The sequence below is a fragment of the Camelus ferus genome, chromosome 30 (genome assembly GCF_009834535.1).
Source record: "Camelus ferus isolate YT-003-E chromosome 30, BCGSAC_Cfer_1.0, whole genome shotgun sequence".
In the NCBI taxonomy this organism is placed as follows: domain Eukaryota; kingdom Metazoa; phylum Chordata; class Mammalia; order Artiodactyla; family Camelidae; genus Camelus; species Camelus ferus.
In genome coordinates, this window is record NC_045725.1 from 10,766,050 (window position 1) to 10,777,278 (window position 11,229).

At 32.7% G+C, this 11,229-nt stretch overlaps 1 protein-coding gene across 1 annotated transcript; it reads left to right on the forward strand.

The window, feature by feature from the left end:
• The first annotated feature begins 4,211 nt into the window (after positions 1-4,211).
• On the forward strand, positions 4,212-5,170 carry LOC102509204 (olfactory receptor 4A15). Its single transcript, XM_006174680.3, has one exon. The coding sequence runs from the start codon at positions 4,227-4,229 to the stop codon at positions 5,142-5,144; it is 918 nt and encodes a 305-aa protein (XP_006174742.1). The 5' UTR covers positions 4,212-4,226; the 3' UTR covers positions 5,145-5,170.
• The last annotated feature ends 6,059 nt before the right edge of the window (positions 5,171-11,229 follow it).

Below are 11,229 nucleotides of genomic sequence, written 5' to 3' on the forward strand. Positions count from 1 at the left end.
GTATAACTGAAAAATTGTGCTCTACACTGGAATTTGACACAACATTGTAAAATGACTATAACTCAATAAAAAAAGTAAAAAAAAAAACTCTTTAAAAGAAAGGAAAATGGAGAAATTACAACAAATAATATAGAAATACAGAGTATCATGTGAGAATATTATGAAAAACTATATGGAAGCAAACTGGATAACTTAGAGGATATGGACAAGTTTCTGGAAACATACAGTCCATCAAGACTGAATCAAGAAGAAACTGACCACTTGAACAAACCAATCACTAGAAATGAAATCAAATTAGCAATAATAAACCTCCCTACAAATAAAAGTCCAGCACTGGACGACTTCACTGGGGAATTCTACCAAACATACAAAGAAGAACTCAAACCAGTCCTTCTCGAACTCTTCCATAAGACTGAAAAGGAGGGAATACTCCCAAACTCATTCTATGAAGCCACCATCACCTTAATGCCAAAACCAGGCAAAGACACCACCAAAAAAGAGAATTACAGACCAATATCACTGATGAACATAGATGCCAAAATCCTCACCAAAATATTATCAAATAGACTTCAACAGCACATAAAAAGATTATACATCATGACCAAGTGGGGTTCATCCCAGGGACACAAGGGTGGTTCAACATACTCAAATCAATCAATGCAATACATCACATCAAGAAGAGAAACAACAAAAACCACATGATGATCTCAACAGATGCAGAAGAAGCATTTGATAAAATTCAACACCCATTTATGATAAAAACTCTCACCAAAGTGGGTATAGAGGGAACATACTTCAACATACTAAAAGCTATGTATGACAAACTACAGCCAGCATAGTACTCAATGGTGAAAAACTCTGTGTCTTTGTTAATGTGAGATGTTAATCTAATTATTTTCTTTATGATACCCTAACCCTTGTTTCATTTTGGTAAAAGGATTACGTGAGTGCATAAAATGCATTAGGAGTTATGTTAATTCCTCCCCTCTGTGGAAGTGTTTATGTAAGATTACTACTATTTCTTGATTAGTTGGTACATAGAATTCAATGATTCAAGCTATGTGCGACTGAAATTTTGTTTTGGAAATGGTGAGATTCTAAAGAGTCATTTTATTTATGTGTTAATTATTTCAGCTTTTAATTATTTTTTTCTGTGTGTTTAGAAAGTTGTGGGTTTTTTTTTTTTATAGCAGTGGTCCACTTTGTTTCAGTTGGCAAGTATACTGTCATAAATTCCTTTATCATATTTTGTTATCTTTTTAATATCTATAGAATCTGCAGGGTTGACCCTCTCTTTAAAGTGGATTCTGACAATTTGTTCTTTCTCTCATTTTTTCTTAATCCATTTTGCTAGGTTCTTATCAGGTTTATTAAACTTTCAAAGAACCAGTTCCTGGTCTTAAATAGTTTCTCTATTTTCATTAACTTCTATTTCAATGGCTTCAGTTTCTACAGAGTTCTCTGGGTTTATTTTAATTTTCCTTTTCTAGTTTCTTGAGACAAAAGCTTAGTTCATTCCTTACAATATTTCTTGTTTTCTTATACTTGCATTTAAGCTATAAATTTCTCTCTAAGCACTACTTTAACTGCATCCAGTTGATTTATATATAATAAAATGTATTATATTACATATAGATTTTTATGCATATATATTTCATATTATACCTTTCACATATATTTCTATCACTACTTTTGTCTTGAAAATGTACCTTTCAAAATGTTCATGATTAATTTAGGCATACGTTGCTTAATTTGTAATTAATTAGAAACATATTTTTGTTATCAATTTCTAGTTGAATTACATAATTGTAAAATATATATGTAACAAATATATGTATATATAGCTATAAATATTTGTGCTTTATTAAGTCCTTTGAAATGTATTGCAATTATGTCATGGCTTAGTGTATTGTCTACTTTGGTGATTGCCTCATGAGGTATTTGAGATGAATGGAATAGTTCCACAAATGTTTTCTTTCCCCATTTCCACACTAACACGGATTCTACCAACTTGCCTGTCTGAAAATATATGACAAAGTATGTGACAAACTTTATCTGCATGTGAAACAAACTTCAAATGACTTATTCAGAAATTAGCATTCATAATGTTTTGATATCATCTTCAAACAAAGCTTAAATTTGAACAGATTTGTCTACGTTGAAGGTCATATTTTAAACAAGAGTCTCTATATTTTTTTCTTGCCAATTCTGGACTTTTCCCTTTGGGCAACATGACCTCATTTTTTTATACTTTCCCCCGGGGGACATGACTCTATATAAGTCCTGTTCTACATGGTAATTATCCTATTGGCATCTCTGGAGATAAAGAGTCACCATAAAAATTATAATTAATGTCCCATTGAATTTAATTAGACAAGTATCACCCTTTGAGATACACCAACTAAAAGACTCTGTAACATGTACAGTAGTTCAAATGTAGGTAAAGTGTTTACAAATCTTTGCCCTTACCTCACAGGACACTCTTTCATGAACTGAAATGATGGACTCAAAATATAATAAAGTATGTATATGAAACTGTTCTCCATCCTTCAGGAAACTCAAAGCTCAACAGTGCTGTATGAAGCCAAGAGAGTATACTGATTGAGAATCAAAATATTGGAAAGATTATTTCACTATTTCACTTTCATTGGTATAAAAGACAAAAAGAAAAATTTGTATGTAAATAATTCATACACAATTTACAGTTTTCTCTCCAATCAAAATGTTGAATTGTATTTGTTAGTGATATGAACAAATCCTGAACAACAATGAATCTTTCAATTCTCTGTTCACAATCAAGATTCGGAGTTCTTTAGTAATGCACCATTGATATTCACTTTGAAAATCCCAACTTTTTGAAATGGAATGTTTTTCCAAATGATTGAGATGAAATAGATTTCCTGCAAACATGGAAAAAGCTAGTCACATGGAAACAGTTCAACATGCTGCATGAATCTTGCTCTCTGTGTCCTCAGAGATGGCATCAGTGGGAGAAGACCAAGGGAGAAGACAGAAGAGCCCAGAACGTGGGTTGAATGTCTGTCTGCTTATGCAGGTAACCCAGGAAGGGTATTTATACACAAGATTCTGAGCCAGGCTTTACACTTTGCAAGAGTACATTGGTGGTGTGAGAATCCACTCTTTCAGAAGTCCTCTTTTGTTAGGAATCCTTTGTGATTACTAAGATATGTGGAAATTCATTCTATCCTCTAGTATTCTTTTTAGATGTTTTTGCATTACAATGATCTGGAATAAATTGACCTTCTCTAAGATAAACTAGTCTTAGAAACTAATTTCAAGTGTAATTAACTGGGGATGTGTTCATGGGCAGATAATTGTAAATCTGATGATAGTCTCAATTAATATGTTCTCTACATATTGCTTATTAATCTGATAAAAATTAAAAGATGATGTAGCATCTATAGACCTTGATTGAATGGGTTTCAAGAACCCAAGGTAATGCTGCAGTAAGCAAACTGTTACTTCAGTTTCCACTTTTCTGTTCCCAGCTGAGCTTCAGTGTACTATTATATGTTTGTTGGCCATTGAGATGTATTCTTCCCTTAATTTTTAAATTATATTTTAAATTTCTTTTATATTTAATTTATATTTTTATTACATAAGTGCTTAGAGATCTTTGTCTATTTTAGATAGACAGATCTGTGTAAATCCTCTACAATGTAAATCTCCAAACTACTTTTGTCTATTGACATTGTATCTTTTACTAAATCCTTAATAATTCTTTTTTTGAAATTGTTAAATATATCTCTTAGGAATTGCAATGATCTGTTAAGAAGATTTTTCCACTCATAGAGATGAAAAAATTATCTCCTTAATTGGTAAAAAGTAAAATAAACCTAGCTTTGGCATTTTTCATTAAAACTTTAATTCATTTTTATTTTTGTATCAGGTATTAGCTATATGTACAATTTTATTACCTTACAGATGGAAAGTGATATATGGCTACTTGGTTATTAATAATGTGTGCCTTTCCCATGTATGTCTCTTAATTACTTGCCTCTCCATTACTCTGAAAAAATTTGTGAGGGTAGTGGTAAGGTTTTAATCAACATTGTATGATAATATCTGAAAGTACTGGAACATAAACCATATTGATATTTGCTGAAAGAATAAACAAATTATCTTAAGATTTCAGAAGCTTACTGGTAATAATATTTACAGGTAACTTTGTCCTGATCTCTGCAATAAAACATACAGAAGATTCTATGGAACAAAGGAGGAATGTGACTGAGTTTGTCCTCTTGGGGCTCACTCAGAGCCCCCAGGGTCAGAAAATATTATTTCTTGTGTTCTTGCTCATCTACATGGTGACAATGGTGGGCAACCTCCTCATTGTCGTGACTGTGGTGGTCAGCCCAACCCTGGATTCCCCTATGTACTTCTTTCTTGGCTATTTATCATTTATGGATGCTGTTTATTCTACTACATTCACCCCAAATATGATTATAGACTTATTAAGTGAGAAGAAAACCATTTCATTCCAAGCTTGCATGACCCAGCTTTTTATAGGGCATTTATTGGGTGGTGCTGAGGTTTTACTCTTGGTGGTCATGTCTTATGACCGCTATGTGGCCATCTGTAAACCTTTGCATTATTTGACAATCATGAATCAGCGAGTGTGTGTACTGCTGCTGCTGTTGCCCTGGGTCGGTGGGTTTTTACATGCTTTAGCTCATCCTCTCTTTGTTTATAACCTTCCCTTCTGTGGCCCCAATGTCATTGACCACTTCATCTGTGACATGTACCCTTTGTTAAAACTTGCCTGCTCTGACACCTACACTATTGGCCTCACTGTGGTTGCCAATGATGGGGCAATCTGTGTGGTCATCTTTATGCTCTTACTCATCTCCTATGGTGTCATTCTGCACTCCCTGAAGAATCTTAGTCAGGAAGGGAGGCACAAAGCCTTATCCACCTGTGGCTCCCACATTACTGTGGTTGTCTTCTACTTTGTGCCCTGCATTTTTATGTATGTGAGACCTCCTTCTACCTTACCCATTGATAAATCCTTGACAGTGTTTTATACCATTATCACCCCTATGTTGAACCCTCTAATCTATAGTCTGAGAAATGGAGAGATGAAAAATGCCATGAAAAGGCTCTGGGCAAGTGTAAGAAATTGAGGTGTCAGGGATAGATATAGATAAAGATAGTGTATATCACCTATTTTCAATGAAGAATGTGTTCATTCCAGTAGAAGTCATGTGTGATTATTTAACTGTGGTAAATTTCTCCTCAGGTTTTATAACTTGGGCATGATGAAAAATATTTATTATGTGAGTATTTCAAATGATCATAATAAACTTTTAATACTTTCATAATTTCCTATATATATCTATATATCTATATATATAGATATAGATATGTATTTCCTAGATAGATGATAGATAGATAGTTTGAAATATATTTTTTAAGATTTTTACAATTTCCCAGGACAATATTTATAGTTTGGGGTATATAATGTCTCTTTTGAGAATATAGATTTATGTTCTACATGATGAGTTAAGCAAGAGTTAATATTGTAGATTTATTTTAGTTAGTGGAAGATTTTCTCTTTTTACTCTCTTAAATTATGTAAACTTTCTCATGATTATTAGGACTCATTGTTAGTTTTCAGATAACAATAGAGGTATGACATAAAAAGTTTATTCACTCCATTCCACACAAAGACAGCCCATATTAACCTTGAGGGATATATCTTTTTTGTGTCTGTAAGGTACTTTGCATATTTTATTTTTTTATATTGCTTAGCATGCTAACATTGAAGAATAGTGATGTTTCAATTGAGATACTAGTCATAAAGTGGTTAACTTTATAAAAATCAGCTGAATGAACAAGGTGTATATAGAGAGGAATAACCAAATCTCATTTATTTTCCCAGTTGGGTAATCATATTTTCTCCTCAAGTGGAGCAGCTTTGTTTGGATTTATATTTTCATACAGATGATCGATTCGTCTTCCCAGTGGTTTAGAATATCTGGTAATACATCTGCTCCTTTCCATATCCCTGGCTCCTTTTTTTTTTTTTTTAACTTACTGTGTTTCATAGCCTTCTATAGAGACACAAGCTCTGCCTCTCATCTGTAAACTTATCATAAACCATAATCCACAAACTTCAGCAGGAACTACAGAACTTGATACCAGGTATTTTGAGTGGTATTACTGTTAAAATAAATGCTGACTATATATGCAATTCTTGTCTCTCTTATTAATGAGATACAGATTGCTAGGTAATCAAGAGATCACTATACACTGTTTTATGTGACATATCAATCATAAAATAGTCTCTCTCTCTGAATCAAGGTTGAAATAAAATATTATCTGCCTCTAAATGGTCAGAAGCATGTGGCCAAAGAAATTTACTATTCTGCCTCCATTAGTTCATCTTGATTTATGAGGGGCAAAGTCTTTGGATCAGTGGGTAATTTTCACTAGTAAATCACACTGTATGAGAAACCTCATACCCTGACTTTTATCCCTGTTAAATGGAGATTTCTTATATTACCTCAAAGTCTTCTCAAATACAATGCTATTCACTAAAAATACCAAGCATTTGCGTTTATCAGATTTTAAGTAGTTTTTTCCTCCACTTTTCAATGTTGCTCAAGACCGAGAGTTGTGTCCCTCTTCAAAATCAGAAGTTAAATCTTTTATAATATGGTGGTATTTGGAGGTGGGCCCTTTAGGAAATGATTAGATCATGAAGGTGGAGTCCTCATGACTGGGATTAATGCCCTTTTAAAGAGACCCTAGGACCCACGACTCTTCTGCCATGTGAGGACACAGCAAGATGGACTGTCTATTAACAGGAAGGGACCTTACCAGCTAGCACCTTAACCTTGGACTTATTATCCTCCGAAACTGTGAAAAATAAATGTTTATTATTTACACCACTCAGTCTCTTGTATTTTTTATTTAGTTATTTCTTCAGCTGATGAGATAAATGTCATTATTGTGTCTGTTCATTGGTCTATAATCTCCCTGAAGTCAGGGAAATTTTCTTAATTGTTTTAGTGTTCTCTGTTTCTTGAACAATATAGAATCCACTCTATAGACTTTGTCAATTACTTGAATTCTTGGCCTATTGAAGTGAGTATTTTTTCCTGATAAATTTTGATTAACACATTCTACATTAAAGATATATAATATTGCTACAAATATTTACTCTTTGATGTTTACTATAAATATCTTAAAATTTTATGCCTTTTATGTTATAATTATGAGTGTTTTTATATAAAGATGTTATTTTAATATTCTTCTACTTTTTGATATTTTATATCACACCACTCTTGGAAAATTTCATAACCTTCCAATGATTTTATCAATTTTAACATTTTTTCAAAACAAAACTTTTCAAAACATTTTATTTTTTAACCCATCTATCATTTTTTTTATGACAAGGAAATAGCTAAGCCCAAACAGTAAAAAAAAAATAATTATTAATTTCTGAAACAATCTGAAAAATTTCTATTTAGTACCTCAAGCTTTACACCATCAAGAGGGTTCCATTTGGGGAAATTTTCCTCATCCTCCCCATCTCTTCCAAAATTTTATGATCATTTTGCAAAGTTTGAAATCTTCCCTTAAAGTATGTTTAGAATGTCATGACACTACATGTTTATTTTGAGGAAAAACTACAAATTTTAATATCTTGTGTTCCCATTCAGGGAAAAAAAAAAACATATTGTGAATGATTGATGCCTCAGTAAAAATTTGCAATCACTTTCATAGAGTATACATAAATCTTCCCTTGTGGTTTTCTTATTTAAAAAGAGGACCCTCTTATTTACATTTGACTCACATTTTCAAAAATCAAGTCAGAAAAGGTTTACTGTCTTTTCCCAGTGTGAATTACAGAACAATGCTCAAAGTCTTAGACATATATCTATTTCCAAACAATCATAGGGTTTTATCGAAAAATATATAATATGTATCCCATCATAGCTCAGATCTGTATCCAACCTCATGAGAATCTCTATGACCACTTGTACATATACTTTTAATGATATGTAGTTCTGTATCTAATTGCACCATGTGTCTATACATAAACACACGTAGGAGCGTATATGATGACACATGGATCAGTAACTGCCTGTCTGAAAGTATTTGCATATGTACATGTTTATGTATTTGATATGGTCACACACAAGTCTGTGTCTATCCATACACAGCTATTTTGCCATTCACTAGTCTGTATCTGACAACATATAAATTTAGGCAGAACTTGACTAAACAATTCTTCTCTTCCATGTGGCATAGATTGAGGTCACTCTCTGGTATTCAGCTGATTGCTGGACTTTTAAGGAGGATCCAAGATGAACTGACTTATATGAATGGTTCCTTGCATGGATGGCTATAAGACTGGGCTCTTCTGGTTCTCATTCCTTCTCCATGTAGATAAAAGGCAATGCAGACAATATCTGCCTAATGAGGCTGTCAGACTGGTAAAATGGCAGCACAGGGCCCCCAGGAGGAGGCAAAAGCTATCAGGCCAGTTAGTTCTCATCCTATGATGACATCAGCTTGAGGTCCAGAATCTCAAGCTCTAAATTCACACTGCTCCTTCACACTGAATGAAACAATCAACAAAATAAAAAGTAACCTATGGAATGGGAGAAAATATTTGCAAACCATATATCTCATAATGAATTAATATCTAAAATATATAAAGAACTTCTATAACTAAATAACAATGAGACTAACCCAATTTAAAAATGGGCAAAAATCTAAATAGACATTTTTCAAGCAAGTAGATATTTTTCATACAAATGGCCAATATGCACATTGGAAGTTGCTCAACATCACTAATCAACAGAAATGCGTATCAAAACTAAAATGAGATATCACCTTACACCTGTTAGATGGCTATGAGACTTATAGAAGACAAAACCTTTTGGTGAGGATATAGTGAAAAGGGAACTCTACTATAGTTTAGTGTGGATATAAGTTTGTTCAGCCACTATGGAGAACATTTTGGAATTTTCTCAAAATATTTAAAAAAAAAAAAACTACCATATGATTCAGCCGTCTCACATCTTTGTATAAATCCAAGAATATAAAAGCAGGAATCTGCAGAGATATCTATGTTCATTGCAGCATTATTCACAATAGCTAAGACATGGAAAGAACCAAAATGCCCATTGATGGATGAATGGTTTAAGAAAACATATGTATATTCATTTTTGTCAAAAATGCTACTTTAATTCAAAAACTGTTTCTTTTTTCTAGATGGAAAAAATGATGGGTTAATCTAATATGGCTATATAGATTAATTTATGGAAGTTTTATAGAAAGGGATCCCTGAAAAAATAACTTTGTCCATGATCAGCCTGAGATTAGATTAAATTTGATTAGGTAAATGGATATTGTTACTAAAAGTAGGCTGGTGCAGTACCAGATTTAGTTTTTTTGCTAAGAGATTAAGTTGACTTAAATGTTGCTTTTGGATAACAGATTTTGGGAACTTCCTTGCCTTTAAGTGATTTGTATTTGCTCTGGAAAACTTTCGTCGCTTTGGTTTAGCAAATACATATTCACAGTGACCGATGATCCTATTTGACCAAGTGTTTTGAAACTTTTGGATGTTGTTGACAGACTTTCTATCACATTCTAGTTAAATCTTCCAGCAGACCTTGGGATGATTCAGAGGGCTCCTGAGGCATCTCAGAGAGAAATATTACTCTAACTAGGATTGTTTGGTATGCTAAATTACACGGGAAGCATTGTCAAATGAATGATAAGCCACCTTAGATTTTATGGTATGGATAAATGTAATTAATAGACATTCTAGAAATTATATATGTTTTCTTAAATTTAGATATGTTCTGGTATAATGTTTTCCATCATAATCTAGTGTTATCTTAAAATATTTTATGTCACGGAACCTTGATTAAGCTTCTTTGTCAAAAACATTGTAAAGAGATAGTCAATATTGTCTTCTTTAGTCTTTCATCATTCATAGAAGTAAAGTTCATGCTTTGTAAAATTACTTCATTTTCAAGAATATTCATAGAATGAACTTTTTGACAAGTACAGGTTTCTGATAACATTTAAATCATACTGATGAACTGGGTAAGATTTTTTTTAAATCTAATGAAATCAGTTTCATAAAATTGTTATCAAAAATGATTAATTACTTAGGATGGGATAAACTGATGAATATGGTTATAATTTTTTTTAATTTTGTCTGAAATATTACTGACTTTCAATCTATGATTTCCAAATGCAGGCAGATCTTTCCTCTTAAGCTAATTATGATTTGTAGCTACTTTATTATACATTTGTAAGTAAAATTGAAATATTTATCCTCTCTCTCTTCCCAATTTCTCCAAAATTTGGAAACTTTAAGGTTCCTAGCAGGTTTATCATGTAAATAAGGAAAGCCACCTCATGACTGGTGATATTTTGGGGGACTCAAAAGGGGAGGAATTCACCTAAGTCCGTAAGGCAAAATCTTTGACAAGCCCTTTGCATGGCTTTCCTAGTCCTGAAAGGCCTTTTAAAAGTTAAGTTTGATCCATTTTGAGTTCATTTTTGTGTATGTATAAGGGACTGTTCTAGCTTCATTGATTTACATGCTGATGTCCAGTTTTTCCAACACCATTTGCTGAAGAGACTGTCTTTATTCCATTGTACATTCTTGCCTCCTTTGTCAAAGATTAGTTGACCAAAAATTTGTGGGTTCATTCATTTCTGGGCTCTCTATTCTGTTCCATTGGTCTATATATCTGTTTTTGTACCAATACCATGCTGTCGTGATGACTGTAGCTCTATAGTATTGTCTGAAGTCTGGGAGAGTTATTCCTCCACCCTCTTTCTTTCTCTTCAGTAATGCTTTGGCAATTCTAGGTCTTTGATGGTTCCATATAAATTTTATTTTGATTTGTTCTAGTTCTGTGAAATATGTCCTGGATAATTTGATAGGGATTGCATTAAATCTGTAGATTGCCTTGGGGAGCATGACCATTTTAATAATATTGATTCTTCCAATCCAGGAGCATGAGATATCTTTCTATTTTTTAAAGTCTTCTTTAATTTCCTTAATCAATGTTTTATAGTTTTCTGTGTATAATTCTTTCACCTCCTTGGTTAGATTTATTTCTAGGTATTTTATTACTTTGGGTGCTATTTTAAAATGGATTGTTCCTTTCCTTTCCTTTCCTGTTAATTCATCATTAGTGTAAAGAAATGCAACTGACTTTTGTACAT

Coding starts and splice junctions, on each gene's coding strand:
- LOC102509204 (XM_006174680.3), top strand. CDS start 4,227: ATGGAACAAAGGAGGAATGTGACTGAGTTTGTCCTCTTGGGGCTCACT.